This window comes from Micromys minutus (genome assembly GCF_963924665.1).
Source record: "Micromys minutus genome assembly, chromosome: 10".
Lineage (NCBI taxonomy): Eukaryota > Metazoa > Chordata > Mammalia > Rodentia > Muridae > Micromys > Micromys minutus.
In genome coordinates, this window is record NC_137979.1 from 60,532,698 (window position 1) to 60,558,830 (window position 26,133).

A 26,133-nucleotide genomic window follows, 5' to 3' on the forward strand; every position below is an offset into this window, starting at 1 on the left:
ATTCTCTACCTTTCTACCTTTACCCTGCCTCCACTTTTGGATCCACTGTAGGAACAGTGGAACATTTCTATGAAAGCACACCTGGACTCTGGGAGCTTCCTTCTGCTTTTGTGGCTTATTATTAGTAAGGAAAGGCTGTGTGGAGTCTCAAAATGAGTAAACTATATGCACTTTATGGTTCCTTCCAAGGACCAGCCAGCAGAAAAGCAGTGGGCACAGGCTCACACCAGGGCTGTGACTGAGGGCTTCCTTTTTTCTCAGAAACCCCTCAGCATAGGGGATTAGAGAGATGGTACAGTGTTTGTCATGCAAAGGTGAGGACCTGAGTCTGAATTCAAATCCCCAACTGCTATATGAAAGGAACCAAGCATGGTGATATGCACACACACATGCACATGATGCATATATATACACACACATGCACACACATATACACATACATACACATGCACACACATACTCTCTCTCTCTCTCTCTCTCTCTCTCTCTCTCTCTCTCTCTCTCTCTCTCTCTCTCGGCAGATCCTCAGCTTCCTAAAGAGAGGGCAACATTCTTCATGGGAGCACCAGCAATGAGAGAAGGTTTGACTGCTTGCCTAGCAGCTTGTCAATAACCAGTTTCCTTAATGATACTCAAGCACAGCTAGCCATTGGCTCGTTGCCAACAAACACTATGAAATTAAGAAGTGCTGCTGAGACCTGCCAGCTCATTGCATAGGTCACCTAATGCAGAGTCCTCTGGTGACTTTGCTCATTTACCTGAGGCAAGGGTGGCCAGTGTGTGACCCTCAGGTCACCTTAAACAAACACATGCCTGCACAGCAGATCAGCATGTTAATAATGAATTGTGTGTCAAGACTGGTGCTGGTAATTCCATCTGCAGGATGCAGGCACATTGGTGTCTTACTGTGCAGCACAGAAAGTCTGCGTCAAATCCGTGATGTGGTTGGTCTGTAATCCCAACACCAAGAAAGCAGAGCCAAGCAGATCCCTGGTGCTCACTAGCCAGACAGCGCCATCTAATTGGCAAGTTCTAGACCAGTGAAAGACTTTTCTGAAATTATATAAAAAAACCAATATGGATGGGCTGGAGAGATTGCTCAGTGGTTAGAGCACTGACTGCTTTTCCAGAGGTCCTGAGTTCAATTCCCAGCAACTACATGGTGGCTCACAATCATCTGTAATGGGATCTGATGCCCTCTTCGGGTGTGCCTGAATACAGCAGCAGTGTACTCATATACGATAAATAAATAAAATCTTTAAAAGCAAACCAAAACAAAAAATGTGTGGTACACCTGAGGAACAGTAGCTGAGAACCTCTGGCCTCCACATACATAAAAACCTACACAAACATACCATACACACACACACACACACACACACACACACACACACACACACAGCTAGCAGACAATGAAATTAAACGTGGCTGGGTTTGGGGCTCATAGGTGGGTGATGAGGGAGAAGCAAAGGAGACTCCAAACCTTCTGTCAAACCAAAGAAGCCTTTTCCCTGCTCTGCAGTTTCTGCCTCACAGGGCTCCCTTTTTCTCTTCCGAATGTCTGACCTCCCGGAGCCTCCTTTCCCCACCTTAGACATAGCAAGACAAACCAGCAGGTCACTTGTCCATGAAGCAAGAGCTGCAAATGCTCAGGACCCAGAGAGGGACATGTGAGGATGAGGTCATAGGAAGCCATGTGTGTTGGGGAAGGGATGTGCGCTGAGCCAAGGGAAAATTGAGTAAAGGACCCTTTTCACAACTGATGAATCATGGGGTCCATGTAAATAACATCCTTAAGTCAGCATTCAGACAAAACATGTGGCCTGCTGTTTGAGGCTCTGGGGGTGGGGGTGGAGAGCTAGTGCACACACAAACAGAGGGGAGAAGCCACATTAGAGACTGGCGAGGACCAGAGCTGTGGCCGCCGATCTCTCATCCACGTGTGAAAGTAACAGCCCCTATGTGGAAAATTATGCAAACACAGCAAAAATAGATGTTGGCGTCAAAGCACCACTCTTGGTTCCTGGGAAAGCATGTCGGTCAGAGGAGAACCATGGATGTCGTTCCTCAGTCATCATCCATCTTGTTCCCCATGTTTGATGAGTGCACACGTGATGTGGCTGAGGGTGCAGGTTGAGTCTGACATCAGGAATCATTCTTGGCCTTATTCACTAAGGCAGGGTCTTTCGGCCCAATCGGTGGCTCACTGTTTGTCTGTTACCCAGCTTGCTCTGGGAAGTCTCTGTCTCTGCCTTCTGAGTCTGAAATTATAAGCCAGCGGCCACACCCACCTAGTATTAAGCTGAATTTCTGGGCATCTGAATTCCAGTGTATGCATGGCGAGCTATGACTACTGGGCCATCTTCCTGGCCCGTCTACATTTTTCTTTTGAGGTCTCCCACTAGCCTAGAACTAGCAGAGCCGGCTAAGACTGGCTGGCCAGTGAGCCTCAGGGGTCTGCCTGCCTGCCTCTGTCTGACCAGCAGTTGATGATGCTGATAATAAGTACACACCACCTCACTGGACTTTGTAAATGTCTTCTGTGAGTCAAACTCAGGTCCCTCATACTTAAACAAGCACTTAGCTGACTAAGCAGTATCTACAGGATACAGTATCCACGGACCCCCCCCCCCTTAGAAAATATCTTTATTGTGAGCTTGGGGTTCTTTCTTTCAGGAAAAAAAAAACCAACTTAATAACAACTTTCTTAACTTATGCAACTTATTATATGAACCAGTGTTCTTCAGACTCTGCGAAACACTGAATCTGTGTAACATGCTACATGCTTGCTGCGTGATCTTCTTGGAGAGACCCCTGGCTTCTGTTATCCCCACAGAGGCCTTTGGCTAGCCAGAGTCTGCTGTTCAGGGGCCCACGTTTATCTACAGCAGAACTACATGTTCTTGATAATGATGTCATTGAATAAATTCTTCCATATATATAAATACATGCAAAGTATGAACAGGTAATATATGGAGGCTGGGGGATAGCTCGGTAGGTAAAGACATTTGCCACTAAACCTGAGCACTTGAGTTCAAAGGATGCCTAAAGCCCACCTAGTTAAAGGGGAGAAGAAGCTCTCACAGGCTGCCTCCTGATTTGTGCACATGCACACACACTTGATTAATGTTCGAAACAATATTAACCAATGGAACAATAATGTGAGCAAGACTGTTATTTCAACAAAAGTGAAACTGAATTATTTGAGAGAAATCTACAAAAAGTCTGTGATTTAAAAATAAATAAATAAAAAGGCATCAAGAGCTAGGGAGCTTGCTAGGGATGAAGAGCTTTGGCTGTTCGTCCAGAGGACCTGTGTTCGGTTCCCAGCACCCACACAGAAGCTCCCAACATCTGAAACGCCGGTTCTAAAGGATGTGACAATCTCTTCTGTCCTCCTGGGACATGGGGTGTTCACGCGGTACATATCTGTGCATGCAGATACTCGTGCATATATACTGTAGAAAAGTAAGTAACATGGTGCCAAATTAAGGATTCATTAGGGGGTTGACATGTAAAATGTGCCCCATAGGTTTATGAACTGGAGACTCGGTTGCCAACTAACAGGCTTTGGGAGAGTGAGTGGATCCTGAGGTGTCCGAACTCATTAACAGATTCATCCTTTGATGGAGTTGTGATCTAAGGGTGTTGTTGGGGAGGTGGCAAAGAGAAGACTGGCTGGAGGAAGCAGGTGACAGGGTGGGTCCTTAGAGCCTCACCTCAAGCTCCAAACCCTTCCTGAGCATCTGTTTCCTCTGCTTCCTGGGCACTGTGAGGCCATCTGTTCCCCCTTCACCGGCTACATGATGAACTACAGCGGATCCTCCCTCCCTCAAACTCTCTGCTCAGGCATTGGCCACTGTGACAAGCTCACATGGAAGGGGTGAGGGACTGTCCGCTGACCGGAGAGAAGATGTAAAGGTGAAGAAGAAGTTCGGGCATATTGCTTCACCAGTAGCTAGAAATGTTGCTTCATGTTCGGGAAGCTAGAACACAAGATGATGTACTATATACACACTTCACACAGGAAAAGCATGGGCCCGCCTCTCAGCAGAGTGAAAAGAAACAAAAGCAAAGGCCTTAACTCTACATTAAAAACTTCAAGAGAGAGGCTGGAATGATGGCTCAGTGGTTAGAGGCACTGGATGCCCTTAAAGAGAACCCAAGTGTAGTTCCCAGCACCCACATAGTGGTTCACAACCAACTCTCACTGAAGCTCCAGGGTACCCAACACTCTCTTCTGGTCTCTGCACACGTGTGCACATACATGCACAAGCACACACATACACATAAATAATAATGTTTTTAAAATGTATCAGCACATTACTACAAGCGAGCTGTTTGGAGTCAGAATAAAATATTTGAAAAAGTAGGCATCTATTTTATGACTCCCTGGTTTAATAAACTTTAGAAACATCGACCAAAACCAGTTCCAATTTTACTGGACAGAAACGAACATACTGGAAAAATAAAAGACTGACCACTCCATCTGCTCTTCCTATTCCAAAACCTTAATGGTTCATAAAATCAATGGATTTGAGCTATCTGGTCTTTCTAAGCCTAATGTGTCAAATAAACTCTATTTTCCAAGGTGTCAGACCAAGGACTGGAGGTAAAAAACCTCATGGTAGAGAGCTTTCTACCATACACAAGGCCCCACATTCAGTTCTCAGTACAAACAAAAAAAAAAAAAAAAACCAGAGTCCAGCCAAAGTGGCCTTCTTCAACCCAACATTTATCTTTCTGTTGTTGTTCATTCATCTAAGACAGGCTCTCTCTATGTAGCCCTGGCTGGCATGGAACTTGTAGACCAGGTTCTCCTTGAACTCACAAAAGGCAGCATTTGCCTCAGCCTCCCAACCACTGTGACTAAGGGCGCATTCCACTATGTCTGTCTTCAACATTTATCTGAACTACACATCTTTTTAACTCCCTCAGATGACTCAGAGGAAGAGCTCTGTCCTCTGAAGTCAACATGAAGCTCACAAGTCCCCAAAGGAAACATGACACTTCCTAATTTTCAAAACATTTATTTATTTTACGTGTTATGTGCGTGTGCGCACTAGAGTGTTTGTATGCACACTTATTCAGAGGCCTACACAGGTCAGAGGAGGGCATCAAATACGTTGAGACTGGAGTTACAGACTGCTGTGAGCTTTTCTGGGGGTGCTGGGAACTGAACTCAGGTCCTCTGCAAGAGCAGCTAGTGTCCATAACCACTGAGCCATCTCTCCAGTCCCCTCCCAATGTATATCAAGTGGAATCTTTAAATATTAATCATTCAAAAGCCAAAGGAGGAAAGCCCCAGCCACTTTGGATGAGGCTATAAATAAGCAGGCACTTGGCCAGAGCCAAGCACCGCAGCATCCGGTAGCCAATTCCAACACAATGCGCTTGCCTGGAACCCATACGTTGGGATGGCAATGGCACGCTCACCCAGACCCCAGCAGCACACACCCAGATTCTCCATTTTGCTGTAAAGATGCTGGCCAGCCACCCAAACATCCACCAAAGACCCTTGAGCAGCAGAATATGGCTGAGAAAACATCCAGATACAAATCAGTGCTGCTCACAAGAGTTTCCCTTCCGGCCTCTCGCGAATGCTCGCTGGCTTCCTTCCCCCACCCTCCTACCCCCACCCCAGCACCCTCCAAACCCTAGCTTATGTTTGAACAAACCAAGCGGGCATAAACACGGACTCCAGCTGTCACAACCCAACTTGCAAAGAATCTAGATGCTTCCATTAGGACCACAGTAGGGAATCTGCTTTGTCAGCTATAGAACTGGCTAAGCCAGTAGAGTGTCAGCGCTACCTTCAGGGACTTAATTTTAAAAAAAAAGAAAGTGGGGGGGGTCATCAATTCAGATAGCTGGGATTTAGAATCAGAACATCCCAACCAGCAATATGTCTTTCCCACAGATGCCTTTTTCAAAGATTTTCTAAGGCAATTAAAACTCAACAGAGCTTAGGCTGGCAAGATGGCTCAATAGGTATCAGTTGCTGCCAAGCCTGACAACTTGAGTTCAAACCCTGGAACCCTTGTAGAGTTGGGAAAAGACAAGTGACTCCACACAATTGCATTCTGACATTCACACTGGTGCCATGACGTGTGTGACACATGTGTGATTCCCTCTGTAAAACACCCACAAAATAAATGCTGACGACCTACTATATTTTTAAAGAAACACCATTTTTAACTGTGTGTGTGTGCCCGTATGTGTGTGTGCACACATGTGTGTGAATGTGTGCATATGAGCATGGTGTCTGTGGGGGCCAGAAGGGGGTGTCAGACACCTTGTACCTGGAGTTACAGGTGACAGAGAGCAGTCTGACTAGGGTTCTGGGACCGAACTTAAGACCTCTAGAAGAAAGGTGCCTTTGCTTATCCAAGGAGCCATCTCTAGAGCTCCCAGAGGCTCTTTTTAAAAAGAAAAGGAAAAAAAAGGTAGTCCTAGAAAAACTATAAAATTACTAAAAATAAGTATAAGATCTGTGTGTGTGTGGTTTGGGGGATTACATAGTTCTCAAGTGTTAAAGATAAAACTACTTTTCCTCCCAGCCCCTCCTTCCAGAATGACAATTCTGAGGCTAATTGCTTATTAATAAATGCCCAGGCCATTGGCCTTGGCTTGTTCCCTGACTTGCTCTTAACTTATCATCCTTTTTATTCTAACCTGGGTTCCGCTGTGTGGCCGGTTTTCTCTCCCCTTACGACCATCTCCTTAGAGTTCCTGCGTCGGATCTCACCTGAGTTCAGCTACCTGCTGGCTTACATCCATCTTCTCAGTGTTCCAGGGCTAATATCTCCTTTTATTATGTCCTAATTTCATCCGTGTGGCTGGTTACTTCTGCTCAGCCCCCATGCTTCTGACCTCCTCTGTGTTCCCAGGGGAAGCTTCTCACCCCTGACTATTTCCCAGAATTCTCTCTCTGCTGGATACCTCACCTCCTACTTCCTGCCTCAGCTCATTGGCCATAGGCTTTTGTGTTTATTGACAGATATGCTTATAGATCTTTGCAGATGTTAATGGTGTGTTACAAAGCCAAAAAAGTTTAGCCAGGCAGGCAGCCAGGAGCCCCCATTTTCAACCTACAACCATTGCTCAGAGACAAACTGAAGCCACTGGCTTCTGCCACCCAAGCCAAACCTAGCAAGGCACTAGTCTTCCCCCAATTCCGGGTTTGAATCTTGTTTTGTTTTGTTATTTGAGACAGTGCTGGCCTATAACTCACAGAGTTTGGGCTGCCCCACCCCCAGGGCTGGGATTAAAAATAGTGTACCACCACATCTGGCCTCGTTCCTCATTCGCATCAGAAGCTTCAGGGCAATACTGCTCACGAGGATCTGTGACCGCATGTAACACCAAACCAAAAAAAAAAAAAAAAAAAAGAATTCCTTGCTAAGCAGCGTGAATGTGTCAATTCACTATGTTTAGGGACAGACCGCTTAAAAATAAACCCAGAAATAAAAGTACTTTATGCACAGTAACGAAGGTGACTCATCAATGCCCTAATGCAAGGCTTTGACACTCTCTCTCTCTCTCTCTCTCTCTCTCTCTCTCTCTCTCTCTCTCTCTCTCTCTGCTTACCTCTGGGCTGCTCCATTTAAATATCGGCACTTCTTGCTCTATAAATCTTAAAAAATATCCTAGGTCTAGAAACTGTCTCACACCGAACTAACCAGCCCAAATAGCCGACTCAACCGTCAGGTTTGGAGCTAGAGAGATGGCTCAGTAGTTGAAAACACTGACTGTTCTTCCAGAGGTCCAGGATTCAATACCCAGCACCCACATGGTGGCTCACAACCATCTGTAATTCCTGTCCTCAGGGATCTGATGCTGTCACAGTACATACATGGTGAATTCATAGTGCAGTGTCAAAGACACATACATTCAGGCAAGCATTCATACACATAACATAAAAATTAAATAAAATCTCAAGAAATAGAATAGTCACACTTGGGGTCAGCAAGATGGTTTAGCTGGTGTAGTATTTGTTATGCATTCCTGAAGGTCTGAGTTCAATGTCCAAACCCCACAAGGTAGAGGAAAAAAAAAACTGATTCCTGCATGTGTCCTCTGACCTCCACTACTCTTGTACCCATCCATATAAATAAAGAAGAGATAAAATGCCACACCCTGAGAAGGGCACAGTATTACTTTGATAGTCAGCTGCCTATTGCACTGATAAAATATTGGGATGATAATTTATAAGCTCGTGGCTTTGTTTCATGGCCTCCTGACTCCATTGCCTTGAGCCTGTGGCCAGCACAAACATTGTGGTGGGGTGCTTGTGGCAGATAAAGGCAACTCACTTTCCAGGGGCCAGGAAAGAGAAAAAGAGGAGAGGCCAGGGTTCCCACATCCCCTTCAAAGGTATACTCCCGGTGGAGTCACTTCCTACCATTAAGCCCCGGCCTCTAAAGGTTCAGCTGACTCCTGATAGCACCACGGAGTGGGGATCAACCCTTTAGTGCCTGGCCCTTGGAAGACGTTTTCAGACCCAAACTAGTAAGGAAAGAGAGGAGGCTGGTGTGGGGTAGATAGAACGGAATGAGGGAGAGTAGCTGGAGTTAGGCAGGCAGGGGCTATGGTTCCTTGGGGCCTCAAAGGCAGAGGGAGAAACCATGGCAGGAGCCATCTGCTCTGAGCTTTGAAAGGACTGTGCTGGTTGCCGGAAGAAGCATTAACTTAGGCAGAGAAAGAAATGAAACCAGGCAAAGAAATAGCTGCTCCACCTAGGCCACAGTACCACGAAACCAAGGATGTCTTCCAAGGAGAAAAACTGCTAAGTCCCCAGAATGAAGGCACTAAGCCCGATGTCTACACAAACTCTATGACAGGAGGTGGCGGTGCCCACCTTTATGCCCAGCACTTGGGGGTGCAGAAGCAGGCAGATCTCGGTGCGTCAGAGGCAGAGTGACTAGAACAGTCTATATAGCTCCAGAACTACCAGGGCTATGGCAAGGTCCTATCTCAAAAAAAAAAAAAAAAAAAAAAAAAGGTAGGGAAATGAGTAAAAGCAATACAACTTTATTCTTCTACAGTTCTGAAAGCCCACAGTCAACTCAACTCAGATCAAGCCTTGACGCTGGCCGGCCTAATGGCTCTCGGATGCCCCACCCAGGGGACAGTCTGATACTTGGCTTCCTTGGTTGTTGGATGTACCACATCCTGGTTCCTGCTGCATCCTCCCACCTTCTGCTTCTGTTGCCCTCTCTCTCTCTCTCTCTCTCTCTCTCTCTCTCTCTCTCTCTCTCTCTCTCTCCCTCTCTCTCTCTCCCTCTCCTCTCTCTCTCTCTCTCTCTCTCTCTCTCTCTCTCTCTCTCCCTCTCTCTCTCTCTCTCTCTCTCTCTCTCTCTCTCTCTCTCCCCCCCCCCTCCCTCTCCCTCTCTCTGATTTGCTCTATGTCCCCTTAAAGGGACCCTTGCAGTTTTATTTTGGGCATACATGGATAATACAGACTCATCTCAAAACCCTAACTTAAGCACACATGGACCTGTCTTCCTTTGTATAAAATAATTCACAGACTAAGGGGATGAAGATGAAAAAGTCCTGGGGGACCCCTGTGAAAAACAATAAATAAAGGTTGATTGCTATTATTATCATCAACACCTTATGAATTACGCAGCATCCCTGAAGCAGCCTGCCTGGTACCTTCCAAGGTACATTGGCTATTAGTGGGGATGTGGAAGAAGCCTTAATTCACTGGAGTCCCCCGAGGCTGAACTCCAAGCCCAAGGTAGAGATGAAGGCCTTGAGAAATGGATGGACAGAGTTCTAGTCACCTGCTAGGCCTGGTAAGGAAGCAGGTACAAGGCAGATGTGCAGACACATGTTCCCAGGCCACCTTCAGGGACCAAGATTAAGGCATGGCTGTAGGCAAGGGCCTCCTGATGCTGCTGTACTCTGTAGTCTCCCCTTCAGGTCTTGTACTGGGAACGTGGGTGACAAGGCAGCCAGTGTTGCTGTAAGTAGGCTCCTGACCCAAGCTCGCCAAAGACAGAGCGGCATACGAAATCTCCTCCCTGGGAAAGGGGGCCTAGGATACAGAAGGTCACAAAGTCAGAGAGGCTGAAGGGGAGCAGTAGCCATCCGATGAGACAAAAAAAAATTCTTAGAGGAGGGAGGTCAGGTCTCCCATTCTGGTAGGAACCCCAAATAACCTTCAGCCACAACACAATGGAGCCCCCACCTCTGTCCCCAGGAGAAGCACTTCCTACAGGATCCTGAGCCACATGGGCAGTCTGGCTCTTCCCTGCCCAGTGCTAGGACCAAGTCCTGGGGTTGAGATGTGGAGACACTTCTGAATCCCATCCCTCTGCTCAGACCCCACCCTCATTAGCTGTGTCCACATGGACCTGGAGTTCACGTTCTAAGAGAGAGAGAGGCAGCGGCAGGCTCACATCCTTCACAGCCCCATGAAGGACATACCATGGTGACATATTCCACTTCCTCTTGGTGGTCCTTGCCAGAGGAGGACATGGAGGAGCCCTTTTTCCAAGAGGAGCCAGGGGAGATTCTGGGCGGCTGCAGCGACAGGTTTGCATAACAGAGATCATCTTCCAGAGACTGAGCCTGGGATTTGGGGAACACAAGTCGTGAGTCACAGAATCAGCCTATGGAAACAGATTCGACCTTCCTTTGCTTTCCTGTGATCACCCCTCCCCAGGTCCCCCTGCTCCCCATCCCCAAACCAATTACCTACCCAGGCTTTCCCCAGTCTGGCTGTTTCTAGACCCTTTATCCCCCATCCTCTGGCCGTTTCTAGGCTCCTCACCACCCACCATACAAACACACACACACACACACACACACACACACACACCCCTCTGCAGGGCCAGGAATCTAAGGAGACTTTGGTTATGTGGCTTATCTGATACATAGAGGCTCCCAGGAGGTAAAAATGAAGGAAAGAGGAGAGAAGCCTGCTGGTCTCTTTGTCTGGTCTCTGGGACATGTTTACCTGCTCTGAGGGTGGCCCAGCAGCTAAAAGTCAAAAAAAAGAAAGAAAAAAAAATTTAAGTTAGAAGGCCCGTTCTTGAGACTTGTGAGGTCCCTACATGCAAGGAAGGGAGGGGGTGGGGTACAAATAGGACCAGACAAGAGATATAGTTTCAATCCTGACTCTTCAGGAGGCACACCCTGAGACACTGGACATCTCTGAGGCGAGAGGTCCATTTCTCCACCAGGGAAAGTACTTGTAACCTGCTTGTGCCCAACTTCATAGACTTGTACCAAGGATCGGTGGGCAGCCCTGCCAGCTCCCAGAGATGAGATTCTCCATGCAGGATCCTGGGTTTCACTCGTAACTTTGGGTGTATTCTGATTATCTCTCCACCTGACACATCCTTCAAGGCCACCTCAAGTTTTTTTTTTTTTTTTTTTTTTTTGCAACTGAACCACCCGGTCCTTCCTCTCACGGCCCTGTCCCTCCTCCTTCAACTAAATTCTACTTCATCTTAACTTAAGCAAGGCTCTGAGCCACAGGGTGGCTAGGCCTGTCCTCTCCTGGTGCCTGACAGCTGAGTGCTCTGCCCCCAGCTCAGCTGCCTGAGCTTGTCCAGCACAGCAGGGACAATGGCTTTTGAGGGGGGAAGCAGAGAAAAGAGGGATTGCTGGGTTTTGTAAGTTGGGTCTTTTTTCTACCCTTGACCCTCCTCCTTGCCCACATCCCATGCCCAGCTCTGGAGACAAACAAAGAAAGGATCACCCTCAGTTTTTAGTATTAAATGACCTCATGCTTAAGAACAGAGAGAATACTTGAACTTAGTCATGGTCAATGCACCCAGGAGAAGAAAGGATGAATACTATGTAGGGTCTTGGGCCAGCAAGACGGCTAGGTGGGTAAAGGGGCTTGCCACAGAGCCTGACAGCCTGAGTTTCATTCTCAGAACCCACAGGGCAGAAGGAGAAAACAAACTCCCAGAAGTTGTCCTCTGATTTTCACACTTGTGCTATGGCACACACATGTAGGTGCATGAATGTGTGTGTGTGTTTGTGTAACTTTTTTCTTTAAAAAAGGTCTATTCTAGCCAGGCATAGTGGTGCACACCTTTAATGCCAGCACTGGGAGGCAGAAACTGGTGGATCTCTGTGAGTTTTAGGCCAGCCTGGTCTATGTAGTGAGTTCCAGGACAGCCTCAGCTACATAATGAGATCCTAATCTATCCTCTGAGACTGTAAGCCTCCTAGTCTGGGGTTGGGGGATGAAGTCTGGGTGGCGGGGAACACCTCGGGTCAAGAGCATTCTGAGAAATGTTCTACAATTACTTGAAAATGTGGAAGTGAAACCAGACAGGAAAGGGCTTGGTTGACCTGGTGATCTCAGAGAAATCTTGTCATTCTGAGAGTGGGGCTCTTCCCTATAATGCAGGGGGACCCAGAACAAGTAGGTCAGCCTGGGATGGAGTTGATGGGCAGAGAGAAGCAAAAGCCAGGGTCATATCGATGCTCCTGATGCCTGGAGGCACAGTACTCATTCACATGTGTACATGAACTGTGTGTCTGCGTGTCCGTGTGTCTGCGTGTCCGTGTGCCTGCATCTGTTATGTGTGTGTTTTTCTTCTCCCATGTGAGCTCAGCAGCTCCTCCACAACCACATATCCCTAGTGTGGGCTGCTCTTCTAAAACCATCGTTACCTCAGCCACCGAGACCAGAACTAGGAAATGCAGAAAGAGAGGAGCAAGGATTTGGTACATGGGGTTCAAACTCCAGCTCTCAGCCGGCCCTTGGACTGTTGGTGGCCTTTCCGGAACAGCCTCTCCCAGACTACATGGATGGATGGTCCCTCAAACCCCCCTCCTCAGAAGGTAGTGCCGGCCATTAGCCCACACTACCATGCAACCAGCCCCAGCCTCAGGGTCAGACACACTCACCTTTCTTCTGTCTCTTCACCATCCTCCAAGCGAAGAGCGAGACCACCAGTAGGAGAAGCAACAGGGCTGCGGAGATGACTGGGAGGAGCACGCTGAGATCCAGAAGTTCGTCACCACTGCCATCATCATCACTGCCATGCCTGGAAGGGCAGGGGACATGTGCGCCCAGGCCTGAGCCTCTCTCCTCTGAGCCCAACCCAGCAACCTGATAGCAGGAGAAGGCCAAACATCGTATGGCCTACAGAACTACGGCTTCCAGCCAGGGGACCCTCACTCTGAACACCTTTCAATGGCTGTGTGTGGAAGCTCAACAAGAACTTCTCAGGGAGAGGCTTAGGTCAGGATTCCTTGAGTCTGTGTGTGCGCTCTCTACAGACTGAAGAGTGTCTGTCAAAAGCTGCGTTCACCAGGAGACTATGGTTGTGACCTATGTGCACGGGAGGTCTTTGGAGATGTGATTGAGTTAAGGTAAAACCATCTGTACTAGGGTGGTTCCAACCCAACCCAAATATATAAATTTAAAAATACTGCTGCTGAACCTAGAAGCTAGAAGGAAGGTTTGGAACAACTGTTGCTTTGGAACCTGTAGAGGTGGCTGTATTTGAAGATAAATAGGATCTCTGAGTGAGGTCGTTGGGATGGGCTTTACTCTAATGCAAACAGGGTCCTAACAAAAAGAAACTGGGGGCTAGGAGATGGCCAAGGCAATGAAGTATTTGATTTACAAGTAGGAAGACCTGAGTTCAAGCCCTAGGGCCCACATTAAAAAGCCAGACATGGCGGTATGCTTCTGCAATCTTGGTGCTCAGGAGGTAGAAACAGGGGGAGTCCCAGGGTTCCTGGCTAGCCAGTCTAGACTACTTGGTGAGCTTCAGCCAATGAATGGCTCTGCAAAACCAAAAAGATGCACAGTCCCTGAGGAACAACACTGGAAGTTGTCTAGGATACACACCACACACACACACCACACTCACGAGAGAGAGACAGAGAGACAGAGAGGGGGGACAATAATGAACAGAAGGAGAAGAGGAAAGTGAGATATTACATATTAAAAGCCACTTGGAAGGCCACAGGTGTGGTTCTGTGGTTGAGCCCTTGCCTAGCGTGTATGAGACCTGAGTTCAGTCCTCAGAACTGCAAAACAAAGGCCTCAAGACAGAGGGCAAAACAGGGAGTAGGGTGGCAGGGCTCGTGGTGGTAGAAAGACTGGGCATCTTCTATGGGGCTTTGTGCCCATCAATGGGGGCCCTTAGGAAAAACTAAAAACAAAGTCAAGAGACTGGACAAATTGCTCAGTAATTAAGGGCACTTATATCTCTGGTTGAAGACCTAGGTTTGGTTCCCAGTGACCACATGGTGGTGACAACCAACTGTAACTCTAGTTCCAGGGAATATAACTCCTTCTTCTGACATCTGTGCACATCAGGCACATATGGTAGAACATAGACAAACATACAGGCAAAGCAGTCCTACACATAAAATAGATTGATTGATTAACTCAAAGCAAATAGGTGAACACAAAGTTATGGGGGCAAAGAGACCAAAAGCTAGAAACGAAAAGAGGCCACTCAGATTCAAGAAAGTGCTTCAGTTGCAGGTATCTGGGCAGGTTACTAAATAATAAACCAGCTTCTGACCTTGCTGTCAAAAAAAAAAAATCTATACAAGATCTAGGTCAAGATTCATTGGGAAGTCACCTAGGCTGTGTTTCCATTTCTGTAAAATGGGTGCGTTTGCATCTGTCCATTCCTCTTCATAGGATGATTCTAGGCAGGATCAAAGATGATATCAGATGAGGTGCAGTTCGGCTGGCAGAGTATTTGCCTAGCATGCATGAAGTCCTGCGTTCAATCCCTGGCAGGCACAAACTGGATGGGGGGGCAAGCACCTGCAATCTTAGCAAGCAGGAGACAGAGGCAGAAAGACCAGAAGTCCAGGGTCATCCTCAGCTACACAGAGTGTTCAAGGTCAGCCTGAGCTGCAGGAAGCTGTTAGGAGTCAGGGGTGAGGAAGAAAAAAAAATGAGAGGAAGAAATAAAGAAAGAAAAAGATGCTACTCTGGCTAGTGACATCATCAAAGAGCTACCAATATCACCAATGAGAGAGAGAGAGAGAGAGAGAGAGAGAGAGTCTATGCACATGCGTTCAGTGTCCTCAGAGGCAGTAGTAACATGTGGATGCTGAGAATCCACTATACAAGCAGCTAGCATTGGGCTGGAGAGATGGCTCAGCAGTTAAGAGCGCTGACTGCTCTTCCAGAGGTCCTGAGTTCAAATCCCAGCAACTACATGGTGGCTAACACCATCTGTAATGGGATCTGATGCCCTCTTCTGGTGTGTCTGAAGACAGCTACAGTGTACATTATATGAAATACATAAATATATCTTTAAAAAGCAGCTAGTGTTCCAAACCACTGAGCCTTCTCTTTAGCCCCCTTAGCAGTTGTTTGAGGAGCTCTAGGGGATCAAGTCCTTCACAGTTATCCATGGCCTCTTAGAAGTTGGACCAAGAACCATCCCTGTGGCCCTACAAGCTCTCTCTCTCTCTCTCTCTCTCTCTCTCTCTCTCTCTCTCTCTCTCTCTCTCTCACACACACACACACACACACACACACACACGCACACGCACATCCTAGTGATTCTATCTTTGCTGACTCCCCACTAAGCACTGTACTGACGCCTCTAGAACACCACACATGCCTAACAGAAATAAGCTAGTTCTGGTTAAAGTAGGATGAAAGAATGAACAAAGGAACAAACAAACCTACAAGCCACCTTCTGTTCCAGGATTAGGGCTCACTGGGATCTGAAGGCAAGTCCGGAGGGCCAGCATTTTAAACTCTACAAATGGAGCCTGAGACTTCGGAGACTGTTGGAAGAGTTGGGCTAACTGGGTCTCAGAAGGCAGCAGAATTCGAAACAACTCACCTGTTATCAGAGTAGTGGCTGGTCAGCGTTGAAAACATGTTGGTCTCTTTTACAGCAGTTGTCACAGCTGTTGTCACTGTGAAGATGGTGGTGGTGGAGGTGATGGTGGTTGTGGTTGACACTGTAATGGGTGCTTGGGTCGCTTGGCATAAGACAGATTAGAACACTATTCCAGTCACCCACTCACGGTGTGCACTTGCTCTGAGCCTGTGAGGGAGTGTGAGCCATCCCAGCCAGGGGACCCCGGAACAAGGTTGTGGCAAGCAAGTATAGCTGGTCTATAGGATCCTCTTGATCTAAGAGGACCCAGAGATTTTGAGGCAGGTAAGGCTGGAATCAAGTCCAAGGAGGATGGTGAGCAAGGACAACTTCGTATCTCAACTGCTAAGACAGTGCCTCCGCTGATAGGGAGCTGTCTCTTGGAGAGCCGCTAACAAAACCTAGACTTGATACTTTTAAGGTCAACAGCTAATATTGGAACTAAAGAGATGGCCCAGCCGTTAAAAGCATGCTGTGTTCTTGCAGAGGACACAGGTTCAGTTCCCAGCACCCACCTGGTGGTTCACAACCATCTGTAACTCAAGTTCTACGGTATCTGATGCCCTCTTCTGGACTCCATGGGCATATGACACACACAGTGCCCAAACGTGTGTGCTGGCAAAACACCCATGTATATAAAATAAATAAAAATCCTTTAATAGCGAAAAGAAAATCCTAATAGTCAGGAGGACATGTTGCTTGAGACGAAATAAGAAAGTTCAATAATGAGGACAACCCACTTCCAAAGATCAGGGTTCAGCAAGTTAATGCAAGGTTTGCACCATACTGAGTCCTGGTAATGGTGGAGTGACAACTTTCATCTGCTACCTCTATCCTCCAAATGCCCTGGTACTGCCTGTCTGAGGTTGGCCAAGCAGAACCCAAGAAAGAAACTACTCCAAGCCAATATACCAAGACCTTTGAGCTGGCACCACCATCATGAGCTCTGAATTCTAGAAAGACTCTCAAAGGGAACATTGTTAACCCAATGGGCACAAATGGGCTCCTCAGGACATTGCAGACATCAAAAATACAACTATGTGTGGTGGCTTTTCTAGAGCGTGCAAGTTAGACCACAACACCAGAACTAAGCTGGTACCGTTTCCCTAAGGATGGATACAGAGGGATGGAGAACAGCATCGTGTGATAGCAACACCTGAAGCTCCTCGAAGAGCAAGGCAAATTTCCCATGGAACTCAAGGATAGCACTGGCCAGAACTCGAGACTGCGGACCATTGGAAGAGGTATCCTTGGCCAATGATCCAGAGATGGAAACGACCACCCTGTCCTCTCTTAGGAATAGACTCAAGATGGAGCTTTGTAGTGAAGAGGAGGGAGAAATGCATGGACTCTCTGGGGCAGTTAAAAGGAGAGAGGGAAAGATGGCTGGGCAGTTAAGAGCCCTGTTTATTTCTCCAGAGGTCCAGGGTTCGATTCCCAGCACCCATATGTTGACTCACAGCTGTCTATAACCCCAGTTCCAAAGGGTTTGGCAACTTCCACAGACATGCATGCAAGCAAAACATCAGTACACATAAAATAAATGAATAAATATTGGCGGGGGGGGGGAGAGACTGTCTCTTCTAATCTCAAGCAGTCAATTTAGGATATATGAGACTTTAGGACTCTGCTGCCCCCATAGGGCAACAGCTCTATTGAGTGACAGCTAATTCTGAGACCTCAGAGACCAGAAAGGGCACTTAAAGAGATGTTCACACACCTCTTACCTGGGTCAATGTCCACCTTAACTTTAAACATGGGATCATATCCAACTCTCGTAATCCCACACCAGTAAATGTCAGCATCGCTCATCTTCAGATCCTTCATGGTCACAGTGAAGATGAAGTCTCTCTGGTTGTCACTGATGGACACACGGTTCTCCTTCAACAACCACTTTGGTTTATCGGTTTCAACAAGAATCTTACATGATTTCCAATAATCCCCTCGGCACCAGTACTTGATGTAATCCTTCCATTGTGAGGTATATCGGCACTGCACTGTCAAGGAGCCCTGCTCCCGACCCCTCACCTCCTCTGGACCTGTGATTGAATCCTCAGCAGTACAGCATCCTGGAAAATACAAATCCGTGGACCACTAATCTCTTACTCTAAGGGCAGGGCATAGTGCCAATTCTAAAAGCATCTTTAATTGAATAGTGGTCAAAAGATAGACACCTCTTCTCCAAGACAGGCTGCCTGCCACCCCTCAACATCCTGCTGAGTCAGAGGAGCTAGGAAAATTTTGGAGGAAACAATTACAGCCAAGCATGGTGGCACAGGCTTTAATTCCAGTCCTTAGTAGACAGAAGAAGAAGAAGAGGAGGAGGAGGAGGAGGAGGAGGAGGAGGAGGAAGAGGAGGAGGAGGAGGAGGAGGAAGAGGAGGAGGAGGAGGAGGAGGAAGAATAGGAAGAGGAAGAGGAAGAAGAAGAGGAGGAGGAGGAGGAGGAAGAGGAAGAAGAGGAGGAGGAGGAAGAAGAAGAAGAAGAAGAAGAAGAAGAAGAAGAAGAAGAAGAAGAAGAAGAAGAAGAAGAAGAAGAAGAAGAAGAAGAAGAAGAAGAAGAAGAAGAAAAGAAAAAAGAAACAGACAAAAGTCTCTAAGTTCAAAGCCAGCCTGGCCTACATAGCAAGTTCCAAGATACCCAGGGCTACATAGAGACCCTACTGTGGGTGAGACTGTGACTTCTATCTAACACTTACCCTCCCCCCACCACCACATAAACAACATCCAGGTGTGGTGCTGCACACACCTAGACCCATCAGTCAAGAGACTGAAGCAGGAGGATTCTGAATTTAAAGCTAACCTGGGCTACATAGTGAGACTCTGACTCAAAAACCAGTTACTCCCCCCAGTGTGTGTGTGTGTGTGTGTGTGTGTGTGTGTGTGAGAGAGAGAGAGAGAGAGAGAGAGAGAGAGAGAGAGAGAGAGACGGATGGGAGCACATGCATGTTCGATGCATGAGGCTGATCACGTGAATATCCAAACAGCAAAGGAGGTTCAGGTAACCTGTTCTATTATTTTGTATTTATTTTTAAAAGAATTATTTAACTCATTTATTTTATTTATATGAGTCCACTATAGCTGTCTTCAGACACACCAGAAGAAGGCATCAGATCTCATTACAGATGGTCATGGGCCACCATGTGATTGCTGGGACTTGAACTCAGGACCTCTGGAAGAGCAGTCAGTGCTCTAACCACTGAGCAATCTCTCCAGCCCCTTTAAGATTTACTTTTATTTTATCTGTATGGGTGTTTTGCCTGCTTATGTGTCTGTGTACCACATGAATGCCATGTGCCTTCAGAGGCCAGAAGAGGGTGTCAGATCCCCTGGACTTAGAGTTACACATGACTGTGACCCACAGTGTGGCTGCTGACAAATGAACTAGAGTCCTCTGTGAGAACAAGTGCTCCAGGCTGTTGCCGGAGGTTCCAGTGGGGCTCCTACCGTCTCCCGCCTTGGATGACTGACTCTGGTTTCTGTATTCCTTGACCCCTCACACACAAGTCCCGTGTCTGTATGAACTGCACGGGTGCATTTGCCAAACGGGAAAACTCGTGATTTCCAGGTGGAGTTTTCTGTTCTGTTCCCTTGACATTTGTGTCCATCCCATTCTGGTTTCACACTGTCCTGCCCCAGAATGTTCTTCATGGCCAGAGGGGTTTCCTTCTGCTTTCTCACCTTTGAAAGATTCGGGGAGGGGAGGGAGGGATGCTGGAGAGCACTAACTGCTCTTCCAGAGGTCCTGAGTTCGAATCCCAGTAACCATATGGTGGCTCACGGCCTTCTGTGATGGGATCCGATGCCCTCTTCTGGTGTGTCTGACGACAGCTACAGTTTACTTATATATAATTAAGAAAGAAAGAAAGGAAGGAAGAAGGAAAGAAAGAAAGAAACAAAGAAAGAGAAAGATTTGGGGTACACTGAAATGTTTCTTTTTGAGCATAATTTTTGGGAGCTAGAGAGATGGCTCAGTGGGTAAAGACACTGGCCACCAAGCCTGAGTTTCATCCTCAGGACCTACATGATAGAAGGAGAGAAGCAACTCCTGAAAGTTGTCCTCTGATGTCCACGTGCACAGCCACTCGCAGGGATGCACACACCAGACACACACACACATAAGTAAGTAAGAGAAAGGAGGAGGGAGGTAGCTCAGCACTTACGAAATATCCTTCGATTAATCTATACTGACCGCACTCTTTAAAACACGGCTGTCCTTAAGCTGCAGAGTTTTCTACTTAATTATTGCTTCCTTCCCTTTTGTCTTTATCAAAGAGGTGTTCTGAGGTTGAGTTGGGACACGTGCTTCATTAGTCTTTTGTTGTAGTTGTCCCTGTGATAAAATATCTGACAGAATCAACCTGAGAAATGAAGGGTTCTTCTGACTCATCACAGCAGGGAGGGGGTAACAGAGCAAGTGGCTCACATCCTGACAATCAGCTAGAAGGGTGGTGAGGGCTGAGAGGGCAAGCATAGAGAGAAGAGGGAAAGGAGGAGGAGAGGAAGGAGGGAGGGATGGGGAGGGGGAGAGAGGGGAGGGGCTGGGGGGAGAGGCTGTACCAACTGTCAGTTTCCCCTCATTCCATCTGGCTCCCCAGCCCATTGGATGGTGTTGCCCACACCAGCGTGGGTCTCCCCAGTAGCTGATCCCTGAGAAATGCCCTCACAGACACACTTTAGAGGCATGCTTTCCTAATCATGTATCAATCGCCTCATCAGCTGTTACAATGGGTATATGTTATGGCCTTACTTCCTAAGTTAATTTCCCATCCGTGTAATTTTCTTCCTATTTCCTTAGGATTACTAGGTGCTATCATTTTTCTGGGTTGCCTTGTTAGCAAACCTTGTTCCAAAACTAGCAAGATGGCTCGTTGGGTAAAGGTACCTGCCACCAAAACTGTCTGTCTCTCCGTCTCTGTCTCTCTCTGTGTGTGTCTCTGTCTCTGTCTCCCTCTCTCTCTCTCTCTCTCTCTCTCTCTCTCTCTCTCTCTCTCTCACACACACACACACACACACACACACACACACACCAAAAGTAAGACAACAATAAAAACCTGTGCTCCAGGCATAGTTGGTGACACATGCCTGCAGTATTAGCAGTACTAGAACCCAGTGTGACCTCTGCAGCCAGTTCAAGGACAGCCTGGGCTACATAGGGAAACCTCATCTCAAAAAAGAGCAGAAACATGGGGACCGAGTCTACAACTTGGTTAGTAGAGTGCCCTCTTGTCGAACATGATGTTTAGGATTCAGTCCTCTCAGGATGGAGGAAGATTAATGAGCAAGTGTTAATTAGCTGAAGCACATTTAGAGCTAAGGATTTACTCTGTCCCGCCTTTAAAACTGATATGTAACTCACATACGGTAAATTTAACACTTTGAACACACCCAGCTCAGTGGGGTTTAGAACAGTCACAACTTTATGACCACCTCTGCTGTCTAATCCCAGACCTTTCTTTTTCCTTCATCGGCATGAAGAGCTGCCTCACACTAGTGATAGTTGCTTCTCTTGGTGGCTGTCTCCCTGCCTTCTCACCACTGACACTAATCTACCTCCTGACCCCACGGACTCAGCTACTCTGACATTTCATAAGACCAGCACTATATAGTTAGTATACAGTGATATTCTGGTTCTTCCTCCCGGCATCTGCTTTCGAATTCCATCCTTACTGTCGTCTGTGTCCCTAAGTGCTTCAGTGTGGTCTTCCACTGTGTGGTCAAACATTTAGATTGTTCCCACCTTTTAATAACCCTGAACTCAGGGATCTGCCTGCCTCTGCCTCCCTAGTGCTGGGATTAAAGGTGTGCACCACCACCTGGTGTATTCCTAGCTCCTACATGGATGTGTGCCTGTAGTTCATTATGGTCATGTGGCAATGCCATAGCTAATATTCTGAAGAGCCATCAAATTGTATTCCAGACTGGTCTCATCACTGCACACTTCTATCAACAATGTACAACCTCTACAGTTCATTGGAAGAATCGGAAGCTGGGGAAATGGCTCAGAGATCGAGAGCATGCATTGCTCTTGCAAAGGAACTGAGTTCATTTCTGAGCATCCACAACAGGCAGTTCACAACAGCCTGTAACTCCAGCTCCAGGGGGTATAACGCCCACTTCTGTCCTCCTATGGCAACTGCACACATGTGTGCTCTCTCTCACACAGGCACACACATCTCACACTATTTTTTTCTAAGTACTTGTCTTTATTTTTATTATCATTGTTGAAGCTGTGTGGTACACTACACTGAACGCAAGCAAAGCCATATATAGCGTTCAGTTCTAGAAAGGCAGAAACGGGGGGGGGGGGGGGGGAGTCATGTTGAGAACAACCACTTTCTCTCTAATGGATACATTCATTCAAGCAGCTGCAGTTTGCTGTTTGTCTAATTAGTACCTGCTGTGGTTTTAGGGACAAACGTCTCTGCCTTCTGGAAGCTTCCATTCTACTCAGGTGAGGGAGTGAGGCACAGGCAATGGGAGACAGAGCAAAAGGAATCCTTTGTTTTGTTTTTCCTGTCTGCTTTCTTTTTGAGTCAGGGTCTCACATAACTCATGCCTTGGACTCTGTAGGCAAGAATAATCTAGAACTCCCTCTCCTTTTGTCTATGCCTCCTGAGTGGAGTTGGCCGACCCTGGCAGGAACAGCAGTTTGAATTAAGATCATCAATGAAATAAAGCCTTTGGGGGGTGGGGGGCTGTGAAGAGCCAGAGATCACACAGGCAAGAGCTCTCAGGGTGAGGGGAACACAAGGCTCTGGAGGCCAAGCAAACCCAGAGCATTCAAAGCCATGCGGGGGAGGGAGCTGAACCAAGCGAGGAAGCAAGGGAAGAGAGAACCAGAGACACTGTGCAGAAACAATCAGGTTGCACAGCACCTCATAAGCCCTCTGTGAGGACTTAGGATTCTAATTCAAAATTGAGGAGGTCATTGGAGATGGCTGTGCCCCAGGTTTGGCTGAGCAGTAAGAAAATGTGGAGTTGCCAAGCACTAAGATGAAGCAGACCGAGAAAGAGGGTGATCTGGGGAGATTTGATAAGGCATGTGTGAAGTCTCTTCCTTCCTTCCTTCCTTCCTTCCTCACTTTCATTCTTCTCTCTCTCTCTCTCTCTCTCTCTCTCTCTCTCTCTCTCTCTCCTTAAGTCAGGGTCTTACTATTCCCAACTTTCTTCTTTTTTTAGGTGTATATGTATATGAGTATGTGCTTATGGGTGTGTGCAAACGACTACAGGTTCCCATGAAGCCCAAAAGGGACATCAGAGCTGAAGTGACAGGTGGTTGTGAGAAACTCAGCGCTGGGTGCTAGGAATTGAACTTGGGTCCTCTGGGAAAGGAAAAGAAGCAAGCCTTCGCCTTCTCTAGGGGTATGAAATTGAAAGCCATCTGTTAAAACTATTTCAAGCCAAGAGAAGAAGTTCAAGGGCACAGTGGAAACCACCTGAATGCAAAGCAAGAAAACACCCTTTGTCAGTCTAACTCAGCATGCCCCGGAGCAGTGATTCTCAGCCTTTAAAACAGTTCCTCCTGTGGTGGTAACCCCCCAACAATAAAGTTATTTTCATTGCTACTTTGTAATTTTGCTACTGCTATGCACTGAACTAGAGTATCTGCATACACATTTATACTAGAGTATCTGCATACACATTTATACTGCCCCACTAACCCCAATAACTGAGCCATGGATCAAGGTCCATTGACAGGTGAAAAAGTAAAGGAGATGTCATATAAATACACAATTACGCCTACAGGAAAACACATTGAACTGGAGACCATCTTGTTAAATAGAATACGCCAGATTCAGAAAGACAAATATCACATGTCTTGTCTCCTACACAAACTACAGATTTAAGAAAAAAAAAAAAAAACATGGAAATAGAAGAGGGTATTTAGGGAGAAGAAGGTGATCAGTAGACATGGGGGAGAAGATGGTCATCTAAGTACATGATAGGCACACATGAAAAAAATGGCATGAAGAACTTAAAATTTGGTGCAATTTATTTTGAGACAGGGTCTCATCCTGCACCCTGACTAACCTGGAACTTGCTATGTAGACCAGGATGTCTCTTAAACTCACAGAAATTCACCTGCCTCTGTCTTCCAAATGAACAGAGATTAAAGGTGTGCATCTTTGTGCTCAAGGATAAATTCTCTTTCTTTGAAATCAAAAATGTATCCATCCACTTAAAGCTACCTCGATTCAAGGGTCATGACACAGTACCAGAAATATCCCTTTCCATGGTCTAACTCAGCATGCACTAAAGCAGTGGTCCTCAACCTTCCTACTGCTTTGACCCTTTAACACAGTTAAACTTAATTAACTCAGTCATAAAGTTATTTTTGTTGCTACCTCATAATTGTAATTTTGCTATTGTTATGAGTTGCGTTGTGAATATTTTTGGAGGTAGACACAGAGGCAGGAGGATTATTAGTTAGCCAGCTTTGGCTACATCATAGGGAGCCTCTTCCCCCTCCATCTCAAACCACAAGACAGCATAGTCAGCCCTGTATCTGCGGCCTTGCCTCCTGTCCCCTCTTCACCTTTCAGTCCTCAGTCACTTCTGATAGCTCCTTCTCTCCCAGACGCTATGAATCACCCCTCCAGCAGTTCTGAATAGCAGAACTCTTTTTTTTTTCCTTCAGCGTCTGGCTCCCACAATCATTTCTTCCCCTAAAGCCTGCCCCCCTTGCTGGAACACAATCACATGATGACAGTCCAGCCCCAACATATACTCCTGAGCAACCAGGGCTCTCCTGTCTAAAAAGCCAGTGCGTCTGTCTTAAACACCACCAGTCCTGCCGTGGTCTAGAATTGTGCCTAGGATGAGGCTTAAAAGCTCAATATTACTACCACTAAAGTACAGCAATGGGATAGTGGACAGGGATGACCTCTTGTTGCTGGGCAGCCACTTCCCCTGGTTGCCTGAGTAATGCTCACCTGAGATCCAGAAAAGAAAGGGGACCAGCAAAGACAAATGCATCTTCTCAGACCGGGTCACCTTGGTGGAGCCTGCCAGCAGGAGCAGGCTACATGCTCCACTCCTGCCTCCTGGGCCTCTGATTTCCCTCACTCTCACTCACTCTGGCACTTCCTCCTTTGGCCACTTCCCTCTGGCAGAGAAAAACCAAAAGAGGAAGGAGGCAGGGTAAGAGAAATGTAATGCAAGAAGCCAGACTTGTGAAAAGGGCTTTGAGAAACATCGCCCTCCTCAGCACCAGAGTGGCTTCTCTGGAACTGGGGGCCTTCTGCTTTGAGGAACACAGCCCTCCTCAGCACCATAGTGGCTTCTCTGGAGAGAGAACTGGAGCCTCCCACTCTGTCCATGTGGGTCCGGTGATTCTGAATTGCTTCAGCTAGAGGTGCTGCAGCTCCAGGCCAGAGCTTCATAGGCCAGAGGAGAGGCTGGAATGGGAAGAGAGCAGAGGGAACTGAGGAGGTGTCAAAAGCCAACCTCATCATAGGTGGCAGGCACATGTAATCCAAGAATTTAAGAGGCAGAAACAGGGAGATTAAAGGTTTGACAGCAACCTGAGCTACAAGGTAAATTCAAGGCTAGCCTGGGCTACATGGTGACACCTGTCTAAGAGGAGGGGAGGAAGTATTGCTCAGTGGCAGAGCTCTTGCCTAACATAAGCAAGGCCCTGAGTCTGAGCCTCAGCACCCCCACCCATTACAAAATTACAAAGAGAGAGGCTCAGATAATCAGAATATATGAACAGGGGTCTACATACCCAGAAGTCTTTGCTTCGAGAGCACTTTTATTAATCTGTCCTAGACTGGGTAATAGATATGGACTCAATCTGTATTCTCCAGAAATTTAGCGACTATCCCAGGGCTACCCCACCACTACCCTTCCACGCAGGAAACTAGCTTGCTACTCATGACTTTCACCCGAGCTCCCACACCCTCCCCACAGTAACTACTTGTCCAAATAAGAAAAGAAGGAAGGCCAGCCTTGATGGTCAGGCCTCATTCTGACACTGTGGCTTCCATCTCACACACAGCCCTTTCCAGCAAGCCCTTAGGGTAAGGTCACTTTGAGTACAAGCCATATACACCCTGGGATACCTGGCTTCATGGTGCCCTCAAGCCTGGTCAGGTTAATCAGAAGGGAGGAGGTGTGCTAGAGGGCTGTTTACACTGAAAACACCAGCCACAGCTTTTCCAGGATGTGGCCAGAGAAGGCCACTTAATTTACATCCTTCTAGGCCATAAAGAAAGACCAACAAGGGTGGTGGGAGCTTTTCACTCAGTACTGTCCATCAAACAGGTTTCTTCCCAGGGTGCACCG

The 26,133-nt window shown here is 47.1% G+C and overlaps 1 protein-coding gene across 3 annotated transcripts; it reads right to left on the reverse strand.

The window, feature by feature from the left end:
- Positions 1-9,865: 9,865 nt before the first annotated feature.
- Positions 9,866-24,866, reverse strand: CD300LF (CD300 molecule like family member f; the record flags this gene model as incomplete). Of its 3 annotated transcripts, none has more annotated exons than XM_080923329.1 (7): positions 24,780-24,866; positions 17,573-17,914; positions 15,807-15,927; positions 12,880-13,019; positions 10,967-10,989; positions 10,435-10,578; positions 9,866-10,042 (listed from the first exon to the last, which is right to left on the reverse strand). In XM_080923329.1, exons 1-7 carry the CDS (start codon positions 24,820-24,822, stop codon positions 9,866-9,868), a joined length of 990 nt encoding a protein of 329 aa, XP_080779455.1. In that variant the 5' UTR covers positions 24,823-24,866. The 3 variants fall into 3 exon arrangements, with proteins under 3 accessions (XP_080779455.1, XP_080779454.1, XP_080779456.1); XM_080923328.1 differs by having other exon boundaries at positions 15,807-15,948; XM_080923330.1 differs by lacking the exon at positions 15,807-15,927 and having other exon boundaries at positions 17,566-17,914.
- Between the last annotated feature and the right edge of the window lie 1,267 nt (positions 24,867-26,133).